Source organism: Nesoenas mayeri (assembly GCF_963082525.1).
Source record: "Nesoenas mayeri genome assembly, chromosome: Z".
Lineage (NCBI taxonomy): Eukaryota > Metazoa > Chordata > Aves > Columbiformes > Columbidae > Nesoenas > Nesoenas mayeri.
The window spans coordinates 6502261-6527709 of record NC_137542.1 but is presented as its reverse complement, the minus strand read 5'-3'; the positions used below and the strand labels follow the sequence as shown (position 1 = coordinate 6527709).

General features: G+C 39.4%; 1 protein-coding gene across 1 annotated transcript in view; it reads left to right on the top strand.

Annotated features, from left to right (window-relative positions):
- Positions 1 to 25449, top strand: part of MSH3 (mutS homolog 3) — a gene marked incomplete at its 3' end in the record, with an annotated part of 123288 nt that overhangs the window by 36987 nt on the left and 60852 nt on the right. The window contains exons 9-12 of the mRNA XM_080362192.1: positions 5909 to 6021; positions 7423 to 7537; positions 14387 to 14471; positions 15081 to 15190. Coding sequence (XP_080218318.1) covers positions 5909 to 6021; positions 7423 to 7537; positions 14387 to 14471; positions 15081 to 15190 — 423 coding nt within the window. The remainder of the gene's footprint in view (positions 1 to 5908; positions 6022 to 7422; positions 7538 to 14386; positions 14472 to 15080; positions 15191 to 25449) is intronic.

Here is a 25449-nt window from a genome sequence, read left to right as displayed (position 1 = left end):
TCTGGTATCTGAAGGTTGTTGAGAGCAAATGTTGTGAAGTACTTTACTTTGGCAGGAGAAGAAAGCTGTACTTATAAAAATGTATGCATATAGTGCCAGAAGAACAGCTGCTTGAAAATGTCATTGAGACATTTCCAGAGAAGCTACTAGGGCTCCATGCCTGGATTTACCAAAAAAGGAAGGATGATTCTTGTCCAGTTCTGATGGACGAGTTCAAACCTAGACCCCCCGAGCTAGAAGCAGTCGTATAACAAAGGTAAAGCAATGATGACAGATAAAGTAAATGCAGCTTCTGCTAAGTATGTTAATAAGGGAAGATGACATAGTATACTTGGATTTCTGAAAGGATTAACACATTCGGGTTAGCTTGCCCTTCTGAGCAGCGTAGGGAATTTTCCCCAGTGACAGACTGGTCATCCTAGCAGGGTGCACTGTGAGAAATGCAAATCCATGCTCAGCATTAGAAATGAAAACTTCTTACTAAATTCCCAAAATTCTGTATTGTGTATGAACTTGTGTTGTGATATATGAATGGTAACAGTAAAGTATTGATGCCCGCACTCTCTGCATTTGAATAGTCATAAAGGAGAATGGGCAGGGCAGAAAAGTTGGAAGGTAAAATTCAGAGTTATTTGCTTTCCTTAGGAGGCTTCCAGAGCTTTAAGAAAACTTACTTTGGATGTGTTTGTTTTTCAGGGAGTCTTTATGCACTTGATGCCTGTTTAACTGTTAATTGTAGAGCAGCAATAAAGTGACTTCTGTTTTATTCAGCGCACTGCAGTGAGCTCTTGTGCTTATGTGCAAGCTCATTCTTACAATAAAATATTTCATTATTTTTTAAAATCTCTGTAGTCATTTTCTATAAATTAATTTTATTTCTGATGTTCGACATTTTCTTTTTAGTCTTTTTCTTAGATTTTCTTAGATTTTTTCCACCCAATTTTAGGCATCTCTTTTAATATTTTTCCTACAGCATTCGGTAAGCAATAACTCCTGAATTGGATGCACTGAATTGTCAGATAAATAGAGGCATAAAACACAGCCATGTTGATCCTTTTTCATTTTTGCAGTACAGTGACAGGTAAATTAGTCCCTGTAGTAACAGAATCATGGAACAGTGTAGGTTGGAATGGACTTCATATATTACATTATATACATAAAAATGTATGTCTGTGTAAATGTGTGTATTTTCGGATCTCATCAATATGCATCTATTTATGGACACATTGATTACATATTCTCAGCTGTGGCTGATGATCATCTCTTCAAGCAACTTCTGTAACGCATCTTGTGAGGAAAAAGAGTTCTCCACCAAATTTCAGTATGTTTAGAGAGCAAGGGATGTTAATAAGGGGCATTGCAGGTTCATTCTTACCATCAGTTGGCAGTTCAAAACCTGAAAAATCTCTCCTCAATATCCATTAAGGGTAGCAGCAGAATTTGTGCAAGAAGAGTAAGAAAGTTTTGAAAAGTTTAGTTTCATCAATGATTAACCCCAAATAAGTGTTTCCCCCCAAATAAGACAGGGTCTTATATTAATTTTTGCTCCAAAACTTTTTAATATGTATAGCTGCTTGGACACTATTTAAAGTGACTTTTAAAATCAACTGTAATTAGGCCTTACTTTTGGAGTAGGGCTTATATTTTGAGCATCCTCAAAAATCCTGAAATACCATGCTAGGGCTTATTTTGGGGTAGGTCTTATTTTCAGGGAAACAGGGTATTAGGGTCATGGGACTTACCAGGATTGCTTGTTTTCAGAAGTACTGGAAAGAATTTTACTGAAAAGTAAAGTACTGGCTGAGTTGCACAACAGTTCATTGTAGTTGTTCTGACAAGAATGATGTTTACAACAGCTGATGGCAAACTGACTTCTGATTTAAATAGGCATTGGTAGCTGGAGAGATAAAGCATCAACTTATAATTCTGGCTATAATCAGAAAAATGGCCTGTTGTTGATCATCTGGCTGAACAAAGGACAGACATGAAAACTGTCTGCAGCAAATTTTGTTTTCACACAACTTGATAAGAATTGAGATTTTTCTCTATGTTAAATAGATATCTATGACCTTTCATTTTTTTTTTACTTTATCTAGAATATCAGATGCATATTTTCAGATAGACAAGTGTCAGATATTTGATGATGTCATATCTAGAATATAAAATTAAAATATGCAAAGATCTTTACAAGTCACTGAGTTGTCTAATTATAATTTGAGCTATTTCCTAGCAATATAGTTGTTTAGCAAAAGTACTGCTATAAAAAAATCACTCAAGTTATAGTCATTGTAGCTACCGTTTGCCAAAGTTTATGCCAAGGACTTGGATAAATTTAGTTACAAAATGAAAGAAAATCACAGATACATTAAAGAAAATGAAAACAATTAATTTTTGACAATAAAAACAAGCAGGTGTTGCATGATTCATCTGATGAATGTAGAAGAGCAACAGGGGTGACCCTGGCAACTACAGGCCTGTCAGCCTCACTTCTGTGACTGGCAAAATCATGGAGAAGATTGTTCTGGGAGTTTCTGAAAAGCACCTGAATGACAACACAGTCATTGGTCCCAGCCAGCACACGTTCGTGAGGGGAAAGTCTTGCCTAACAAACTTAGTTTCTCTGTATGACAAGGTTACCCACCTCGTTGACCAAGAGAAGCCAAATGATGGGATCTTTTTGGATTTCAGCAAAGCCTTTGATACTGTCTCTCACAGTCTCCACCTGGACAAGATGTCCAGCACACAGCTGGGTAAACACACAATGCAGTGCGGGAGCAATTGACTGACAGCTGGGCTCAAAGGGTTCTAGTAAATGGGTCATGTTGGGCTGGCGACCAGTCAGTAGCGGGTTCCACAGGGATCTGTCTTAGTGCCAGAGCTCTTCAGTGTCTTTATACATGACTTAGACTCAGGACTTGAGGGATTGCTTAGTAAGTTTGCTGATGACACAAAATTGGGAGGAGCTGTTGACGACTCTTGAGGGCAGAGAGGCCCTGCAGGGGGATCTGGACAAACTGGAGAACTGGGCAATCACCAACCACATGAAGTTCAACAAGGGCAAGTCCCGGATTTTGCACCTGGGACATGGCAGCCCTGGCTGTACAGACAGACTGGTGGACAAGATGCTGGAAAGCAGCCCCACAGGGAGGGATCTGGGGGTTCTGGTCAATGGCAAGTTGAACATGAGCCAACTGTGTCCCTGGCAGCCAAGAGGGACCCGTGTCCGGGTGCATCCAGTGCAGCATCACCAGCCGGGCAGGGAGGGGATTGTCCCGCTCTGCTCTGCACTGGTGTGGCCTCACCTGGAGCATTCACTGTGTGCAGGGCTGGGAACCGTAGGATAACAAGTTAGAAAGCTACTGGAGCGTGTCCAGAGGAGGCTACGAAGTTGGTGAGGTGTTTGGAGGGGAAGCCGTATGAGGAACGCCTACAGTCACTTAGTTTGTTCAGCCTGGAGAACAGGAGGCTGAGGGGAGACCTCATGGTGGCTACAGCTTCCTCACAAGGGGAGGAGGAGGGGCAGGTGCCAAACTCTTCCCTTTAGCGACCAATGCCAGAACCCGTGGGAATGGCAGGAATATGTGCCAGGGGAGGTTCAGGCTGGACATTAGGAAAAGGTTCTTCACCCAGAGGTGCTGGACACTGGAACAGGCTCCCCAGGGAGGTGTCACAGCCCCAGGCCTGACAGTGTTCAAGAAGAGACTGGACAACACCCTCAGATATATGGTGTGAACTGTGGGCTTGTCCTGTGCAGGGACAGGAGTTGGACTCGATGATCCTTGTGGGTTCCTTCCAACTCAGGACATTCTGTGATTTTTTTAATTACTTCCCAAAGCTTCCTGTTTTGAATTTACTTCTAAAAATTAGCTCCACAGTCCTTGCTATGCCTTGCTTTTCTGAAGGTGGTGCTATGAAAACATAAAAAGTAGAAATTAAAAAGAAAATCCTGTTTTAAAAAGATTTCTCTGAGTCCCTATTCACACATGTTCAACAGAAAAGCCCTGTTGTCTTGCAGGACTGATTCAAAGGCTTGTATTCTGCTAACCTTGTGCTATCATACAACACATTTTGAAAAGTTTAATGCTGAAGTAGTATTCTTGCAAAAGGCTGTAGTGAGTATAGGTGCTAATTTAGCAAAATGGATGGAGCAGGTTATTATTGAATGTTGGAGCCTGTGCAAAATGCTGGAAGGAAGGAAGAAAATAGCTGATTGCTGTCGGAGTTTGAGGAGCACAGACTAATGTTCTTTTACAGAAATCCATTTGCTTTGAAAATATTTGGTCATTCTGAGTAGGGTTGGGGCAGAAGGGAATCCCAGAGGGTCTGAAGACTGAAAACTGAAGTGGGTCAGTCAGTTGTAAGGCACTCGAAGTAAGCAAGGGATCATCTAGGATGTGCTGAGAAAATTTAGGCTTCTAGGACTCCATTAGTTTGACACATATTTTAGGAAAATAACTTTCACTTCAAGGGTTGAGCCTCAGAGACATACTCATCCTTTCAGATGGGAATATGTACAATATAATGCAGAAAACGTGTCTATTTTTTCCTGTGAAGTTGAAAAACCCTGCAAAAATGGTATTGATTATTTTCCTTCCTATAATGCCTACACAATCCCTCTCATTGGCGTAATTCTAATGTCCTAGAAGTAGCTGGTTAATTCACGTCCTGTAGTGGTATGAGACTGGATATTCTGAGGCTAAGTGGGTTTTACATAGGTCTTTTACTGGCAGCTTTGTGCTGGCTGCTTTTTCAGTGCTCTTTTTGGTACTGTGGTATGCTCAAAGATTGCAGGGGGAGCATGAGTGATTTTATTTTTTTGTTTTTAATTTTTTTTTTAGCCAGTGCATCTCTTTACTGTTGTTTTAACAGCTGTGTGAATTGAATTGATAATGTACCGTCCAGTTTTAATTTCAGGGAACAGCTAGGAAAAGCAACCAGTGCAGAAAGTTTGTATCTTGTAACCACCACACACATACTCTGAGTCGGATTTTGGTATCTCAGGTGTGTTGCTTGAAACTCAAGCCCAGGTACTGTACAACTTTGATCTCATACACATTGCGAGGAATGAAGTTTTTTGCCAGTGTTTTACTTAAGCTGACTGTGGAAGGGATCATAGAAAACAGGTTAGATGATTTTCTCATGAGTTGCAAAACTGGCTGAAACACTGCACTGCTGTAATCCTCAATTACTTGCTGACAGGAGGGAAGGATTAATGAAGAAGATCTAGTTTAACTTACTGGTAGAACAGAGCAAGTTTACTGCATTTTCTGGTACTGTTAAATGGGGAGGAACTGCTGGCATGTTGGGAGGACTGTGTTATCAGTAGCAACATCCTTGACAACCTGGACTGCAAAAAGACTGAAAGAAACAAAATCTTTTAGCACAAGGAAAAGTCTTCGAACAGTTATGAGACAGAGGTGAGGAATACATTATTTTGATTGCATATAAGATGCAGTAGCTTAATGTTGCAACAAGTTGTACAGAACAAAGTCTGTAAAGAATAATTAAATAGGGTAATAGCTTAAGAGAATTGCTTCATTGTTTAATCATTGTAAATCTTTAAGAACAGATAAGGCAAATACTTGTAAATATGTTTTCATTGATCATACCATCTACCTTGAAGGTATACTAGAAGACCTCTTGTATTCTCTTTTGGTCTTGGCTTGTTATTGCTCTTTGGGTTTTATTTGTTTGCACATACATAATGGAAAGAAGAAAGGTTAAAAAAAATCCCCACCACTCTCTTAGAAATGTTTTCAACCCACCCGAGTAGCTCATCTCCTCATTGTTCAACTATTTTGTTTTTAACAAAGGAAAGGCAAAGGAAAGTACACCTTTGTAACCTACTTAAGTGTTCTTCATGAAGGGAGCATAAATACTGAAAGTAAATTATTTTTTTGCTTTACAGGTTACGGGATGACAGAATTAGGATAGAAAGAATGGAAAACCTCCATTTTGAATACAGCCATGCTTTCCAGCTGATTACTGATTTTTATGTGAAAAAAGTGCCTGATACTACAGGTATGTCATTCACATTTTTATGCAAAAAAGTGCCTGATCAGTTACAGGTTGGTCATTCAGAATGCCTTTGAAGTGTGGATCCTGTTAGTTTTTACATAAATAAGGAATACATGTGGGTGTATCCCACCAGGTCTCATGGATTTGTCCATATCCAATTTGTGTGTTCCCTGACTTGACCATCCACTGTTAAGGAGGAATCTTCATTGCTCCAGAATTCCCCACTGGTCTGAGAGGCCTCAGATTCCCCAATGCACATCTTACCAGTAAAGACCAAGACAAAGAAACCATTGAGTTCCTCACCCTGTTCCATATCCTTTGTTACTGGATCTGCTGCCCCATTCAGCAGTGGGCCCACTTTTCCCTGTCTTACTTTTGCTGCTGATGGAGAAGATCTTGTTGCCCTTCATGTATCTTGCCAGTCTCAACTCCAGGTGGGCTCGGGTTTTCCTGACCCCATCCCTGCAAGCTCAAACAATTTTTCTATATTCTTCCTGAGTCATCTGTCCATGCTTCCATCCCTCATATTCCTCCTTGTTAATGTTTGACTTAATCAGGAGCATCTTGTTCATCCATGCAGGCCTTCTGCCACCTTTGCCTAATTTTCTGTACACTGGGATATTTTTTGAGCTTGAAAGAGGTGAAACATGGAAGTGAAACTTATATAAACAGAAATTAATACAGGGCTAGCATCCCTTTCTTTTTTTAATAGCTTGAAGATGTGTGTTTAGACAGATTTAAATTCACACATATATAGCAACTGACGGAAATTGTTCAACATCTGAAATGTTCCTTAAATTTCTCATGTGTCTTAACGCTCTGAGAAGAGAACAGCTTTAAAAAAAAATCTCTGGGAAAAAAAAACTTAACTAAATAGGGTTTTAAAAAAATACCATTTTATGCTGAGATATTATAGAGTGAATTTTCCTGTTGTTGCAACCGGAACAGGGACAGTAGTAGAGCACTGATTAGAAACACTATCAAATACAAATAGCTGTCCCACAAAGATGGAAACATATTCTGCATATTGGCCATGGCGGATAAATTGTCATGTGTGGCAAGGCCTGTTCATTGCTTTTAACTTGCACAGATGTTCCCTTCAGTAATAGAGATTTCAGAATTCAATTTAGTTTATATGTTTAGAAATTTCTTATGCCAACAGTCATTCTTATGAAGGAAAAACAGTGGATTCAAATGTTCTATGTTTTGTGATGTGTTTATGTTATTGTAATGTTCTACATATTTTGGAACCTCTACTTTATGTTGATTTATAAATATCATAGAACACTGTACATATATTATAGATTTCTATTTGATTAAACTGAAAAATATATTATGCTTTTTCTAAAACGCATAAGTAGTAAACAATGAGTTAACAGAGAAATAACTTGGGGTTTTTTTTAGGTCCTCAAAAACTATCTGTAATACTAAGCTTGGATAAGCCTGTTATTTGCTCTCTGTCAGCAGTAATTGCATACCTCAAAGAATTTAATTTGGAAAAGATGCTTTACGACCCAAGGTAAGTTGCTTTATGCAGACTTCCAATTCAGTGCCAGTGTTATCTTGTAAGCTTTAGCAGACAACTTCCTTTAAATATAATGAACACACCTGCAAGAGTGATAAACACAGTCTTTGTAAAAATTATACCTCACATTTAAGCTTCTAATCAGAACAGAAAAATCTTTTAAATGGTGTTTCTGGAAAATCTTTATGAAGTATGTTTGTCTAGACGTTACTATCAGTAATGTATATGAGCGCGTACTGCTGTCAGGTGTTACTGAAAACAAACAAGGTGCAAAAACTGGTGGATACTAGGGGGAAATTTTGAAGTTATCAGCCATCATATCTCAACCTCAATTTTACTTTGTGAACAAAATTTGGCACTTTTTTCTAGCTTTTTTAAAAAAATGCTGTAGTTTAGTTTTGCAGGTGACATTTTATTTTGCCAGAGTTGTAGAATTTTCTCTTTTTATAGCTGTGGAATCAGGTACAGTTCCTAATGTGTTGTAATGTTTAGACAGTGCTCAGCAGATCTGTTTGGGTTGGTGAATTTTAAGTATCAATTATAAAGAAAATAGACGTTCAACACATCTTGGCTTTCTGAAAAAATCCTTGTGTCACTGATAACTAGTAGTGGGGTAACAATCATGCAGAAAGTACTAGACTGACAGCATTTGTGCAAAGTTGCTACAGAAGCACACATATGGAAATCATCTTGTCTTCCCCTAAGTAGTCCCAACACTTCGTTTCATTAGATATGCTCAGATGAGTGCAAGAAATTCCTAACAGGATTATGCAGGTGGAATCAAATGAAAATGGAAAGATATTGCCACTCAAGCATCTTTTCTCTCCTGTCTTTTGCAAATATAAAAGACAGCTATCTTACCAGGTTTGGGTTTGAAAATATAATGTAATTGAGGCTTGTTAAATTCTTTAATACAGCTTTATCTATGATTGGGTCCTGTGCAAAATACTCTCTTGGTTGTTTCAGTATTCCTCTGTCTTGTAATTAGACAGGATTTAATAAAGTAAGTCTAGCTACAAACTGGAAACTTAGAATTATGTCAGTTGTAGATCATTCACATATTGTATGAGATTCTTAAAGTTTCAAGCCTCATTTTGAAGGGCTCCCTACATTACCAGTTGTTTTGTTTTGTTTTTAAATGCAGCTGCATTTAAAAAGATTGACTGCAGATGTCAGCTTCAAACATTTCTCAGAAATACCTACTAAAATATTTGGAAATTATATATTCTTGAAGTTTCTGGATTTTGGAATGGATTTTCTTTCATATATTGCCCTTTCCCCCTCCAAGTACTATTAAAATGTTATAAAAAAAATTCTTGTGGCATTTTCTAAGCTGTCTCCCCCGCCTCATCCATCAAGCAGCACTTTGATCTGTGGTGTTCCAGCACTGTGGTGTTCTTGCTCGTCCTCTTTCATTGGCTTTTTGCAGAAATCTTCTTGTGGGAGTTTATGAAGAAGGTGGTGAACTCCAAGGAAATGGCGTTCCATGGTCACACTTGTAGATCACTACTGTCACAGTGCCTTATATGCAATATAAGGTGAATGTTCTTTCAAAGAGGGAAATACACAAAATTCATCTTTTATGTAGAAGTAATTCAGTAGCAGAGGAGAAATGTCATTATTGGAAGCCTTATCTAGCAGCAGTCAGTCACATTTGTAATAGCTACATCTTAAAATCAAGTATAATTACAGACTGGGAAGGAAAAGCACTAAATCTTAAGAATTGACATTTGCCTACTGAAGGTTGCTTTAATAGACTTCATGTGAGTGGAAAGGCAATGAACTACTTGATGTCTTGGTGATATGCTTTGGAGAAATACTATACATTCTTTCAGAATGTGCTCAGGAGCATGAAATCTGCTGTATTTATTTCTAAAGCCCTTACTGCTTTGACTACCTGATACTGAATTCTACCTGCTGTAGCCAAATATTGGGGCAGACTCAACTTCAGTATTTTTCCCAATGCCAGCGAAATATTATCTAAATACTGAAAAGGGAAGACCTTTTAAGCAAAGGGCCATCAGGCTCATGGATCTTCTCTGGTTCTGCAGGAGAGAGAAGAGAAACACTTCCATTGCACTGTCAAGCAACTTAAAATTCCTAGGAGAATTCAGGTCAGTGAGCATATACTGATGAGTCAGTGAGCATGAAGTCAGAGTTGTGAGATAGTTTTCAGTTTATTCATGTAAGTGACACAAATCTGGATGAAACCTATTTGATAGGAGCAGTGACAAAAAGATTCCTTACACCTCTGTACCTTCTTTGGATTAACACTCTTCTCCCATCTGAACAAAATTCCATCTCAAGTTAATAGTAAGAGTCATGAAACATCATGCAAGTGATGAGGGATCCTCATTACTGGAGAAACAACTTTTGTTTGAATGTTTAGATGAAGCTTTTAAATCCACTTTTAAGATCTTAAATAAAGAAAAATATTAAAAAGAGAAACATTTTTTTCTGCCATAGCAGAACTCTGGGATATGGCTAGACTGCATTTTGGCTCTAATAGCAAGTAAAGATTGATTTAACAGAGAATGATATAAACTTTTTAAAATAATGTGTTCCAATACCTCTACATACTGAGAGACCTTTATTGGCTTTTGACAGGAAGTTGGAATGCATCAAGGAGAAACATTTGAGTACTCAGTTTTGCTTGAAAAATCATCATTTGCATAGCAGTCACTGGGAAATGTGTCTTGGTGCAGGACTAGGGAAGTGATTGTGCCACTGTACTTGGTGCTCCTGAGGCCCCACCTTGAATCCTGTGTTCAGTTTTCAGCCCCTCATCATAAGAAGGACATTGAGGTACTAGAGATGGACAAGAAAGACTCTAGTGCTTCGATTTCAAACAGTGATAGGTGAACTTGAAGAAAAGCAGGGAATGGAAGAGCCAGGTGTCTTTCTGAAGGAGGGGAGTAGTTTTGAGATTGGAGAAGTTCCAGCAGTGAAGACAAAAAAGAAGCAGAAGTGCAAGAGGAGAGGACAGCTTTAAGTCACTTGGAGGGAGAAGAAAGAGATAAAGAATTAAAGGATAAATGTTTGGTTCCACTTTATAACAGGAGTCGAAGGGGGCTGTCAAGATGAAATTAAGACATTAAGTAAAAATGTAAGTTCTTCAGCTTAAAATGGTGTACATCCTTGAATTTTGAAGGAAAATGTCATAGAAATTGAGGGAATGATGTTGATAAGGCTTTTGTACCTATTGGGTGCTGATGATGTTAGCAGCACAATGCATATGGTTTTTTACCCATTCTCACTATGAAAACTGGAGTACTGAAGTGATTTTGTGAGGTTTCTAAGTCAGCTGGGGAACATGAGAGACTGAAAAAGGAAAGGTGTGGTTTTCAGACACTAAGAAGAGGTGCTTAGCAAAGGATTTGCAATCTCTTTGAGACCATGGTGGGACCTCTTGCACTCGGGACATTTGGAGCTTATAGGTGTGCTGGGTCTGTGTGCAAGGAAAGCAGGCTGAGAGAGTGCAGACATCTGGGGAGAACAAGGTTGCAGGCCCACTCCTGAGGGCGAGTTCAGTGGAAGAAAAGACTAATATGGAATAAAAATAGGCCAGGTCCTCTAATTTCTGTTCTAGGTTTTGTGTTTCTCAGTTTTGTTTTTTGTGTGTGTTTATTTTGTTACTGGTTTAGCTGGAATTTTCTGGACTCCGGTCACATCAGGGATCCAGATCAGAAGTTCTAGCCCTGCGGCAATACTCACTAATGAAATTAAAACTGGTTAATTAAATATGAAACACAGTCTTGGCTTGATGTCTTTCGCTACTTAGACTGGGGTAAATGTTTTTCATACCTAAAGAAAGCTAATGCTTCTGAGAAATGGAGAGACGATGTGGTTTTACTCCTTAAAGCTGAACAAGGGTTTCTGGAACTCTTGTCTAAATGCATCAGTTTGTTCTATGGTTTATTCACCCTTAGAAATCTCAAAGACATGGACTCTAGAGGTCTGTAAAAGGTAATTGAGCAAAGATAATCTGCTCCTGAGTAGGCTTTCAATACACTGTCTTGCAGCTTCACTGGAAATTTTTTACAGATTTGCAAAATTAAGGTGGTTGAAAACTACTGATCTGAATAACATGCATTCACTTAGCCTGGGTTACTGAGTACAAAATTACATATAATAACTCCTGTGGAGACAGTAACAAATAAAGTGTAAAAAGGGCCTGTCACTGTAAGCTTCTCATAAGGCAGAATAACCAAGAAGGTCCAATTTCCAGGTAACACATAAGAATTGAAATCTGTTGTTTAATACTCATCATCAGGTGTGGATCTAGACTGAAAAGTTACTTTATGAGTAGCAACCTCTTTCTTATGAGTACTCCCCAAAAGTTTCCTAAATCTTACTAGAAGCTCTTGTTTCTTTCTGTTCCCTCTTTGCTTTTTTCTTGGTCCAGATGGCGTGATCCTACCTTGCCTTGCTTCTCAGTAGTGGAATTGCCAACCATTGCCATCACCTCTGTTTTGTGCTATCTAAGTATTTGAGACAGTTAGAAGTCTGTTCTTTGAAACCCAGGTCACACTGTCACCAGGAGGAATTATGGCACCGTTATCCAGATGAAGTGATTTTGAAAAGTCATTTTTACTGTTGCAGGAGGTGGCTGATAGAAGCACATTAGAATTTCTCACAAGGGATGTGTTGACACCTTCGCTGCAAAACCATTCCCAACTCTATATTTGTTTACAATGTCTTCTTATGCCATTAGGCCCCTAAATTCCCTAGAAAGAGTCTGTCTTTATTCATGTTTTTATCAAGTTCTGATCCCAAGCTGAAGGAAGATGAGGGGGTGGAAGCAAAACATGCTCTGTGCTGTGACATCTGGAATTGTTGGTTGGGCATATACTGCAGCTGATCTTGGCAATTATTCATACGCTCTAAGCTCTTGATTACAGGGTTAATGGCACGGTGGAATAACTCAGATGAAGCAAACACCTGGATAATAAAAAACACACATAATTTATTCTATGAGAACAACTTCAGTGTAGATTCTGAAAGAACAGTAAATATACTCTTCAGTGAAGCAGTTACTTGTCTTTAAATACTACTGGAGAGCAAGCTTGCTATAAACAGAATACACTCTGTTACATTCTCTGAAGCCAGATTGAGTAGGGAAAACTAGAACCAGTAAATCCACAACCTTGAAAGTCATGTATGGGTGACTTAGGGTTGATAGAAACAACCAAAAGCATCCTTTTTGCTTTAGGAAGAGCTGGAAAGACATGGTTCTTACCCAGCTGGGCTTCAGAGATCACAGGCTTGAGTAGTGGTAAATTGAAACGCAGCAAATGGGGAAACTGCAGTTTAGGTAAGTCCTAAACACAGAAAAGGTGCTTTTGGAAGAGTAGGTGGTTTTTGTTATTGATCGTAGGGATTGAGAGCCAAGCAGAAATCATCCCTATTTATTTTTTTGCCAGCATCAGCAGTTGTGACTGAAGATAATAAAAGAAAGTATTGTTTTGTTGCTTATAATACTGTGTACTTTGGAATGCGCTGCTGCTTTTGCCTCCAAGGTTTTGTTTTGCTGGTCAACTTTCTTTGCTGGGATAGCACAGTAGGGCAGAATAATTATGACTGTGGGTACCATTCTGACTTGGCTGTGCTCCCAAACTCTCATTGAACTTTTTGAGGGCACTTAGTTGAATCTGCTTTAAAAAAAATAAAAATTCTGTGGAAAGTACTTCTAATTTGACCCATTATTTGGGAACAAGTTTGCTAGCAGGCCCAAACACCTGCATACAACACAAATATAGAACATTATTCTCTGAATATTTCATGTTTCTGAAAGTTTTTGTGTTGTTTTTGTTTTTAATATAGCAATAATGCAGCTGTATGTGCCTAGCTGAAAAGGTTGAGCATTTCAGTGTTCCCCAAAGAGTTTAAAATCAAACACACTGAAAAAAAAAAAAAAAAGGTGAAAAATCAAGAAAGCAGTTTTAAATCCTACCCAGCAAGTCATTCTGTTTAGTCTAAGACAATGAAGAGTGCCCTAGATTTTTTGCAAAGGGCAGTCAGCAGTATGATTAACCTAGACAATCATGACTTGGTTTGTCAGAAGCATTTAGTGAGGATCTTGCACTTCACTTCGTGGTCCGAACTACCACATGTGTGTGTCTGAGACTGGAATAATTTTTGTACTCAATACATGTAGTACAATTATTTTATTAACCTTGATTCTAAGCTACCACAAACTCTGCATTGGTCTCATTAAATTCCACTAGGGCGTATCAAAAAGTCAAGTAATTTTTATTGTTTTGGTTATTTCATATTAAAAATAAAATCAAATAGTTTAAGTATATGCAATTTTTATTTTCATAAATAATTGCACTAACAGACTGTTTAAATTAGTAGCAGTAGTAAAAACTGAGAATATGTATTTTGATATGCTGTTTTCATGATGAGTTGGGTTAAACATCTGTTCCACTCTCGAAGTATTAATTCTTAGGCCTATCTCTGTACCTAATCCTACAGGGATCATAACAGAACACTGACGAAAACATACTTTTTCAATTTCTTCGTAGACCGAAGAAGGGGTACTTCCTTAACCATTTAGTGGATCAGGATTAGATAACAGGAGAGGTAGATTTTATCCTGAGATTTGTGAGAGCCATTGTAGGAAACTGGGAAGCCAGTCATAAATCTTGTTTTCCCAAGCAGTAAATCAGAAGAACTTATTAATGTTCTTTTATCGATGTAAATAGATTTTAATTTCTTACTTGATTTTTTTTTTTAATTTTGCATACCTAAGGAATCCTCTAATATGAGAGAGCTGACAGCATTTCACCATTACGTTTGTGCCCAAATTTAAAATATAACATATGAAATTCCTCTCCCTAGCAATTTCAAACAGTTGTCAAGTGAAACGGAATACATGACAATAAATGGGACAACAATGAAAAATCTTGAAATTTTACAGAATCAGGTAAGGACAAATATATATATATATATATATTTTTTTTTTTTTTAAATAAATGCTGAGATTTTCACAGCTGTTTGACACACTGTTCTCAATGAAGTTAGTTAAGTTAGTTTGCAAGTCTTTCCCAGAAGGTTTAAATTATTTTAAATGGGATCAAACTGAAGGAGGATTACTTTTTCAGAGGCATAAATAGGAGTTAATCTGTGCTGGTGTTTAGTATGATTTAGGAACTTTATTGCACTTCAACTAGCAAAGAGCATTCCTAAAGTTTGAGTTCTTGAGCAACTGTAGTTGTGATATGACTGCAGTAGGGTTGGTTTGTTCTTGTGTGATACTGTATAGACCTTTATGCACAGACTCCATTTAAGTTGTTTAATTTATTCCAGTCATTTCCTAAAAAGATTTTATGGCAAAAGGAAAAACATACATAAGTATCTTGTGACTGTTGTAGGTACTTTAAGTAGGGCATTGTTGGTGACCAAGATTGGTAAATGAACATGTAGTTGCCATATCTTCAATCCTAAATAAAATGTTCAAGTTGTATATTAAGATCCTTTCAATACATCATTGATCATTCAGTTAAAAATAATTGTGCTGTTTTTATTATTTTAGACAGATATGAAAATAAAAGGAAGCCTACTTTGGGTCTTGGATCATACTAAAACTTCCTTTGGACGTCGAAAATTGAAGAAATGGGTTACCCAGCCCCTCATGAAATCCAGGTGAGGTATTTCTTTATGGGCTTAATCTGTATTTTACAATTATGGTGTTAAGTATGCACTATGTATTTATTTTTCCTGAGGACCTGAGATCCATGGTACAGTTTACAAAGGAAATGATATGATAGAAAATACGGACAAAAATACAGGATAGAAAATATGGTTCAAAAGTGTTAGACCGCTGTGTTTGGGCACAGAACCTTAAGTAGTTCAGAGTAGTAGGTTTGAAGCAAATTAGAAATTCCTGTTGAGAAATCAGATTGGGTGCCATTCTAATTGAAGTCTTCTGGAGATGAGCCAGGGGCTCCTGAGTTAATAAAGGCCAACTGGAACCAGTGATACACTTCAGAGGATTTAAGAGGTGTTCCTCTGAGAAGGTGACACAGCCAACAGCCCAGCTGAAGTACCTCTGTACCAATGCACGCAGCATGGGCAACAAAGAGGAGGAGTCGGAAGCCACAGTGCTGCTGGAAAGCTACAACATAGTGGCCATGACTGAAATGTGGTGGGATGGATCCCATGACTGGAGTGTGGCAAATCGATGGCTACAGGCTGTTCAGAAGTAACAGGCAAGGAAGAAAAGGTGGAGGGGATAGGGTGTGAAAAGCTGTCTCTGAAGAATGGCCAGGAGCAGGTTAAAAGCTCATAGGTAAGAATCAGAGACCAAGTCAAGAAAAACCTTGTGGTTGGTGTCTACTCCAGGCTACCCAATCATGGGGAGCTTGATGAAGCTTCTTACTCTAGCTATGAGATGCATCACACTTGCAGGCTCCTGTCCTGCTGGGGGACTTCAACCTCCCTGACAACCACTAGACAAGTAGCATGGTGAGCTGTAGGCAATCCAGCAGACACCTGGAGTGCATTGAGGATAACTTCCTAAGCCAGGTAACAGGGAGCCCTACCGGGAGAGATGCAACACTGGATCCTGTGGTCACCAGTGTAAGAGGACTAATCAGTGGCATCAAGACTGGAGGCAGCCTGGGCTGCAGTGATCATGCGCTTGTGGAGTTTGTAGTCCTGAGGGATGCGGGACAGGTGAGGAGTAAAGTCAGGACCCTGAAGGCTGAGGTACTCAACACCTTCTTTGTCTCGGTCTTCACTGACAAGCTCTCTTCCTAGATCTCTCGAATGCATGAACTGCAAAGCAAGTACTGAGGGAGCAAAGTCGCTGCCACTGTGAGGATCTGGTTTGTGACCACTTGAAGAACCTGAACGTACATAAATCTATGGGATCTGATGAGATGCATCCCAGAGTCCTGAGAGAATTGGCTGGAGTTGCCAAGCCACTCTCCATAATATCTGAGAAGTCATGGCAGTCAGGTGAAGTCCCTGGTGACTGGAAAAAGGGAAACATCGCACCCATTTTCAAAGAGGGTAGAAAGGAGGATCCCAGGAACTACTGCCTTGTCAGTCTCACCCCTCTGCCTGGGAAGATCATGGAACAGATCCTCCTAGAAGCTGTGTTAAGGAACATGGAGGACAGGAAGGTGATTCAGGACAGCCAGCATGGCTTCACCAAGAGCAAGTCATGTCCTAGTGGCTGCCTACGATGGAGTAACTACATCAGTGGACAAAGGAAGGGCTGTGGATATTGTCTCTCTGGACTTCTGTAAAGCCTTTGACATGGTCCTCCACAATGTACTTCTCTCTAAATTGGAGAGCCATGGATTTGATGGGTGGACTGTTCGGTGGATGAGGAACTGGCTGGGTGGTCGCACCAGAGAGGGGTGGTCAATGGCACAATGACTGGATGGACACCAGTGACAAGTGGTGTCCCTCAGGGGTCCATACTGGGTGTGGCACTGTTCAATATCATCATCAGTGACATGGACAGTGGGATCCAGTGCACCCTCAGCAAGTTTGCAGGTGACACCAAGCTGAGTGGTGCAGTTGACACTCCTGAGGGACAGGATGCCATCCAGAGAGACCTGGATGAGCTTGAGAAGTGGGTCTATGTGAACCTCATGAAGTTGCACAAGGCCAAGTGCAAGGTCCTGCACCTGGGTCGGGGCAACCCCCAGTATCAGTCCAGGCTAGGGATGAAGGGATTGAGAGCAGCCCTGAGGAGGAGGACTTGGGGGTACTCAGGTATGATTGCACATGAGCTGGCAATGTGCACTTGCAGCCCAGAAGGCCAGTTGTATCTTGGGCTGCATCAAAAGGAGCGTGGGCAGCAGGCGGAGGGAGGTGATTCTGCCCCTCTGCTCCGCTCTGGTGAGACCCCACCTGGAGTCCTGTGTCCAGCTCTGGGTCCTCAGCACAGGACACACATGGACCTGTTGGAGAGGGGCCAGAGGAGCCACAGAAATGATCAGAGGCTGGAACAGCTCTGCTAGGAGGACAGGCTGAGAGAGTTGGGGTGTTCAGCTGGAGAAGGCTCCAGGGAGAGCTTACTGCAGCCATTCAGTACTTACTTAAAGAAGGCCTATGAGAAAGATGGGGACAGACTTTTTAGCAGAACGTGCTATGACAGGACATGTAGTGATGGTTTTGAAATAAAGAAGGGAGATTCAGGCTGGACATGAGGAAGAAGTTTTTGACACTGAGGGTGGTGAGAGCCTGGCCCACGCTGTCAAGAGAGGTGGTGGATGAACCATCCCTGGGGACATCCCAGGCCAGGCTGGACGGGGCTCTGAGCAACCTGAGCTGGTGAAGATGTCCCGGCTCATGGCAGGGGGGGCACTGGATGAGCTTTGAAAGTCCTTGCAAACCCAAACTATTCTATGACTCCGTGATAATTCAGAGTCGTTTTTCAGACAATGGATGAGGATTGCCTGCTGTTGGAGAATGTTTTATTCTTAAACCTGCCAATTAACATTTGATGTCTTTCTTGCTTCAAAAGTATTTAGATCCTTAAAGTATTTGATTTTTTTCTAAATTAAGTTTGGATGTTTCTGTTAACCTGCATACAGTGTGTTGCATATGAAAGTTTTTTGTGGTTTTTTGTTGTTGTTGTTGTTGTTGGTTGGTTTTGGTTTTGTTTTTTATTTTTTCATTAGCTCTGAACTGCAAAGATTGTTGGGTCATTTTGTATTTTGAATTGTGCTTTATTAATGCTTTAGAAATGCTTTATTTTCTAGTACTATCAGCTTGGCTTTACTTGTGCCTGTCTTGAAATGGACTCCATCTTTTCTAATTTCTCTTTACAGGCTTATTGGAGTGCTGTACTTAAATATGTAGTAAATAACAGTATTGAGTCCATGGAATGTTTGTTGCCTACATTTTACATCTTTGAATGTATTCCTTTGAATGTCCATCTGCTGGGCATTTTCTATGTAGAGTTTACTCAGTTGTCGCTTTGTTCACTTCGACTATAGCATTTGGAAATTCCTTTTGGTTTGGTTGTCTAAAGTAATTTTTCCCTCTGTTTTACTTTAAAAAATGTATTAAAATGGTTTTTTTAATTATTATATTTAACAGTTTTAAATAGTGAGGTATACCTATGTTATAGCATCTTGGTCTTGTTGGTAGTTTACAAATGTTTCTGTGGGAGCATTTCTTTGCCTTGACCAGATTGATTATACTAAAGCACTGTACTTCTGCAGCATCACTGCTTAATTGTCTTGTTAGCCTTTTTGTAAGTATCTTTTCTCAGTGGCATAAGAAAAACTCTTAACTATATTTTCCTTCCTATTTTGTTAATTTTGTTTGTGGGACAGGAATCTAAGAAGTTGTTCTCAGTATGCCTTCTTCTAATTCTTGTGAAAATAGCTTTTATGTATCTTAGCCACTTCAAAGAGGCTTTTGATGTAACCATCCTAAGTAGCATTAGACTTTATGGACGTTGATTATGTGCCTGGTGTTCACCTTAAAAGCATTTAGATAGAATTTCTGGGCCACTTTGTGGGAATAAATGGAAATAAATTAGTTTATTTCTTTTCCTGCTCTTGGGGCACCTTATGACCTGTTGGGGATAGTTTGTAAAGTTGTCAGCGGGGGGGAGCCAGAGCACAGGCTGGTGTGGTGTGGTGGTGGCACTGGGGACATGAGAAGAGGTGCCTCTAACCATTTTTCTCCCAAATTATGCCATGTGTGATGCAGCAGGCGAAGTAACATTCAACAGTAAAATAGGCAGAGTTCTTTCTTACCTGGTTACAGCAGGTAGAAAACTACTCGACTGGGGACTTCAGGCTTGCTTTCTTAACCAGTAAATTTAGTTTAAATTCTCCCTTGTCTCAGTACAGAACCAGCTTTACAAGTCTGCAGTTTTGGTTTTTCCCATTTCCTCTTTGCTTTTAGCTACTTCTAGATGTTGATATTTACTTTTTTTTTCATCCTTCTTTCTTGGTATGGGATGAAGTTCCACACTTGGAGTTGACAGTACTCCTCAGCTGAAGCTAGAAAATCTGTTTTGTTTCTGTTTTCCGTTTCTGACTCTAAGTTGTAATTTTACATACTTAGTGCATCAGACACTCGGCAGCATTGTTTCCAGTAATGCACACAAAGGCACTTAGAGAACATTCCGTAATTGTAATTCACCTGTGCCTCCTGGGGTGACATTTTCAGGGGAAGTAAGATTTCTGTACTGCATCTTTCCCAGTCTGTGGGTAGGTACCTTTCCCCTAGTGTATCAGAAAGTGAGAGGGTGTAATTACTGCTTTATGCCTTATAGTTGAAAATCACTTGGGATGATGACTAAATTTCCAGGGGAGAAACCATATACTAGGTTGAATAAAGGCAGAATGTGTACACATGTCTCGTTTGGGCAAACTTGAAGATATCCATTAGGTCATCTGTGATGTAATACATTTGGAGACACTTCCAATAAAAGATTTTAAGTGTTAGGAATGTGTGACTTTGGGAAAAATGAAAAAAAAAAGGCTTAAACAAGGATGGTGGCTTTTCCTCACTTATTCACCAAGATGATAAGAATGTATGAGTCATTGAGGACTGAGCTTTTTAGCAGGAATCAGGAAAGCCATTGATTTTTGTAGGAGTTGTATCTTTGTGGATTACAGAAGCGTTATCTCCCATTGCCTATCTTGCCTTTGAAATGGAAGTTCCATTTCACCTAACTTTTGTGAGGGGAGTGGAAAGTAAAGGAAATAGAAAGCTGAGTTGGTTGGAACATTTTTGACTGAATAAAACGTGCTGTTTCCCTGTTAGACAATGGAATTTCAGCAGGAGGACTAGAGCTGTGTATTGTCATACTCAACAGCAAAAGAGTTAAGGATGGGTCTCAGGGTACAGTGTGGTAACACAGTGTGATCTTTATATCTTTTTATATGTGTAACTGTAAAAATAATTTCTTTCCTAATGCAAAGTTAATCTCAGAACTTCTGAAGTTGATGTGAAACAATCATTGCCTTTTGAACAGCTACAGTAAGAAGAGAAAGATAGGCTTAACATAGGCTTGGTTAAGCAAACCTGGATATGGTTTGCATCTTTCTTATTCTATTATTGATTACCATGCATGCGTTGTCCTGTGGTGGTGGTACAAAAGAGAGTGCAAGGAAGTTGCTGCCCTTGACATGGACAATCTGAAGGCTCGTGTCTGCCCAATTTGTCTTTCCTTGTCTCTCTGTTATATCCATAATTACTCCTTCCCACCGTCATTTTTGCATCTCCCGTTCCTGTTCTCTAAGTGTTATGAGTGGCTCCAAGCTATAGCAATGCTGTTTGTGTGGTCTGGAGTCCAAACAGATTAGACAACTGTGGAAAAAATATTGCATCCTTTTCCTCATTGATTATTAATCTGTGTCTGTGCCTTGCTCAGCTGTTGATCGTTGCACGTTTTGTAGGAAATTTGTTTTATTGAGATCAAACAAACTCTTCCCTCAATGTAGGCTGGAGTTGAACAAAGATTTAAAAACTGGAAAAGGTAGATGAGTGGCACAATTATATAGAGGTTTATTATTTTCATATTAGATCAGTCTATAAAGCTAATGAAGCTGTGACTAGATGCTTAAAGTAGAACTAGAGATAAATGATGGATGTATCATACAGAGCAATTTATAGCCACTGTAGGGGAATATGTGTAGAATTCCATTCCTATGCAGAGAACACTGTGGCCTGTATGTATAGAAAGCATTGCATAAGAGAGATTGTTGTTTTTTTTTCATCCCTCATCTATTCATGGAGAGGTAGAATATGTTTTAAATATCAGTGGGTGGACATCATCAAGTGTCATTTCTAGTACTGTAGCCAGGGAGAAGGTAGAGATTTTGCTCTCTGAGTGGAAGATAATCTTGAAATGCTGGTGTTTGCCTTGGTTGCAAAAGTGCTTGGTGAGTTAGAAATGTATCTAGTGCAAAATTTTGAAATCTTAGGTGTGAGGAGTGGATCACTGGAAGTGATAAAATGTTTGTTTTGGTGTGTTACTTTAACATAATAATTTGCACAATGCTTTGTCTCTCTTTGGAGTGGTATCTGCTGTTTTTGGGGGATATTCGTGCTTTGCAGTGGCTTAAACAGATTGAGTGAGAGTGATCCACAAGCACCTAAATTGGATTTCTTTAATAGTCTGTTGACTCTCTTAGTTTTTTAATATGTCATGTATGAAGTGCAGAAGGTAATGTAATGAGTTGAATAAGATTTTGGAGAGCAGAATGCCCTAAACATCGAGTTCAGAAGTCATGCATCTTCCAGCATGGAAGGCTTGCTCAGGGCTTTGGGGTGAACAGGCTTTGTCCTTATCAGCTTGTGTTGAAATAGAAAAACAAACAAACAAGCAAACAAACCCTGTTGCCCACACAATTTCACATCTATAGTTTGGGGATACATGTCCCAGTTTTGCTGTACTGCAAGCCACAGAATATGCTTAATGCACTGGAGTAAATGTAGAGTGAAAAATTAAAAGCCTCTATCATAATGTAGTGTGCCAGGGGAAGGGAGTGGTGATCAAAGGTTTCATCAACATTTTGGGCCTTTGCTGTAACAGAGAACTTCTGAGATAAAAGCGGGCATTGCCCACCCCACCTGAAGGGTGAGGGTCCCTCTCCCTGCTCTCTGTGCAGATCCTGAGCCAGTGGGAAGCTGTAGCCAACACAAGCCTCAGTGTTCTCAACGATCCCAGTTCACATCCGCGACCAGCACCCTGCTGGTATCTCTGGTGCTAGTGTCGCAGCAAGAGAAAGGATGGAGGAGTCTTCCAGACCACATCAAATACATGGTGGAAATAATTTGTTATATATTCTGGACCACGTGAAATAGATGGTGACAAAGCCTCTTCTTGGCTGCCGCAAGAGGTATCAGCGAATCAAACACTTAAACCCCATTTAAGATGAGCTCACCCTTTTGGCCCCAGGTTCACCCCAACCTGTTCACATATTTCAGCTTTACTGTGGTATATTTCATGTTCTTGTCTGCAAGGCACATTGCCACAAGTGAATATGGCACTTCAGTGGCTGGAACTATCTGTGTAGTTTCTTGCCTGCATTTATTTGCAGTCAATTTAGAATCATAGAATCATTTTGATTGGAAAAGACCTTTAAGATCATCGAGGCACACCATTAGCCCAATACTGCCAAGATCACCCCTAAACCATGTCCCTAAGAACCTCATCTACACGTCTTTTAAACCTCTCCAGGGATAGTGACTCCACCACTGCCCTGGGCAGCCTGTTCCAGTGCTTCACAACCCTTTCCATGAAAAAAATTTCCCTAATATCCAAAATAAACCTCCCATGGCACAACTTGAGGCCATTTCCTCTCATCCTATCACTTATTACTGGGGAGAAGAGACCAACCCCCTCCATGCTACAACCTCCTTTCAGGTAGTTGTAGACAGCGATAAGGTCTCCCCTCAGCCTCCTGTTCTCCAGGCTGAACAGCCCCAGTTCCCTCAGCCGCTCCTCATCACACTTGTGCTCCAGGGCCCTCATTAGCTTCGTCACCTCCTCTGCACTCTCTCTAGTATTTCCATGTCCTTCTTATGATGAGGGTCCCAAAACTGAACACAGGATTCAAGGTGGGACCTCACCAGCACTGAGTACAGTGGCACAATCACTTCTCTAGTCCAGCTGGCCACACTATTCCTGATATATTTGAGTTAAAGCTGCTGTTTAAATCACAAGGAAGGAGAAAAATTGCATGTATTTACACAGCTGTGAAAAATATTTCAACCTGTGCTTTGCAGGCTAGAGAAACCAAAATAATAATTACCCCTCAAAAATAAGGTTTCAGTTTTTTCCTGTGAGTCTAGTAGCCTTTGTGCCCCATTCCTCCCCATTCTGGATGAGACTATGCTTTTATTGAAGCTTTGTAGGATAGTATCAGTGATTACTATTAGTTTTAATATACTTTGCCTACAAAAGCATAGAATGACTGTAGCTTTAGCAAATTCAGAACTATACAATTCGGAACTGCAGACAGTTCCTCATCTACCACTAAAGACAAGAAAGAGTGTAAATTGGTATTACTAATGCTATGTGACTTTTATTTGGAAGATATATACTGTAGAACTGGGAAGAAGAGGGGCTCTTTATAGTGATGTTGGCAATGACATGTTTTTGCTCCTATAAAAATAGCTTGTTCTAAATCCTCTTTCTTTGAATGTATGCTGGTTTATTCATACTTCTATACACAAAGTACCATCCCAAGGAAAAGTCTTCCAAGTTTTACATTGTCCTTGTTCCCACAATTAAGATATCTGGGCAGTAAAACAAACTACCTAAAGGTCTTTAAATAAACGCATCTTAATTCAGAGTTAAACTGGTTGCTGTTTGATACGATCATAATCCAGAGCTGGATTAGAATCTTCATTTGCAGCAGTGATTTTAGGAAAAAAAATCCATCCATCCTACAGCAGAATTTCACAGGCTAAATTTTGCTCCTAAGAATAAAGATTTTATAGCATCAGTGCCAATATAAAATGTACAAATGCAGGTTACGTACGGCATATGACTGAGATCTCAAAATTGTTGTAGTAAAGAAAAAGCTTGCAGCATCATCACATGCATTCATTCATTTTTGCTAGCTGTGTTTTGCTACCAGAGAATGCTGCGTCTAACTCCTTGTAAATGTAGTAATCAGGCATTCATTCATGTTGGCTGAAGTAGCTAACGGTTCCCTTTTTATGTCACAAATAGCTGAAATACATTGTGTGTGAACATAAACAAGTGTGTTTGATTATCATTTGCATATTTTATGCATTCTTTTAACAGATGTGAAGACAAAGTTTACTTGTATATTGCTGTTAAGTATTTGGGATCCATTCAGGAATATTGTCTTCTCATGGCTGCATGTTTATTTAGGGGAATGTTGGACCTCTCTGGAGGGGGATGACACATTAGGAGTTTTGGGAGTATATAACTCTTTTTCCTGCATATAGAAGGAAGAAGTGAACAGAGCCAGAAGGCTGTCAATTTTTTTTAGATTTCGCTTAAATTTCACTGTAGTAATTATTATATAATTACCCTTGCTCGTACTTTGTCGTTGCTAATGCAAAAAATTACAGCGGGCATAGCACAATTTAACAATTTGGGATTTCTCCCATAAAGTGAGCCAGATTCTAACGTAGCCAGTTAAGTAGAAAAGCCAGAGGTAGACTATAGGGTTTTTTTGTTTGCTTGCTTGTTCTTTAAAAAACATAGACAGTTTATTCATTGCACAGTAGTAATACTACCCCGGCTTTTGGTTTTGATGACATTAATTGCGCGTTATGAAAGAGAGTGATGTAAAGCAGAGAGCACTCTGTACTACTTCACATGGTCTTTAACTTAATCAGCTCATATAAAGTCTTCATTTGTAAGCTGTGTTCTGGAGGAAGGTCAGGAAAAAAGCAAAATGCATGAGACAAAATATGAAACAACAGGTGTCAGAGTAGCCTTCACCTTGCCCTGTGTTTGAAAATCATGTGAGAACAGGACACGAGTAATGTCACCTCCCTGGAGCACTCAGCTTCCAGCAATTTCCACTTCAAGCAGTTCCTCAGGCACAATTGATATCCGTGTGTATCTTGCATTTTTCCAATGTTTAAGTGATACATTTTTTTCTCTGAAATGCTGTAGTTAGGCAGGAGACTGCCAAGATTTTTTCTCGGTAATATAGTTCATGGGAAGCGATATTTGTTGTTTCACACCCTTCGTTATGTTTTTTTTCAGGTGTTGAATTCTTGTGACTGGTAGTTTTACATATCGCTGTGATCTTTAAACAGATTTAATAAAAGTAATTTCAATTTTATACATTAATGGTACTTTAGCTATGTCCTTACCATGATGAATGAATTAATATGTTTTGCATTTATCCTAAGTTTAAGAGAGACAGTTAATAGATTTCTGATAAATTTGTATTTATTTACTTTACATACAAATAAAACCTTAT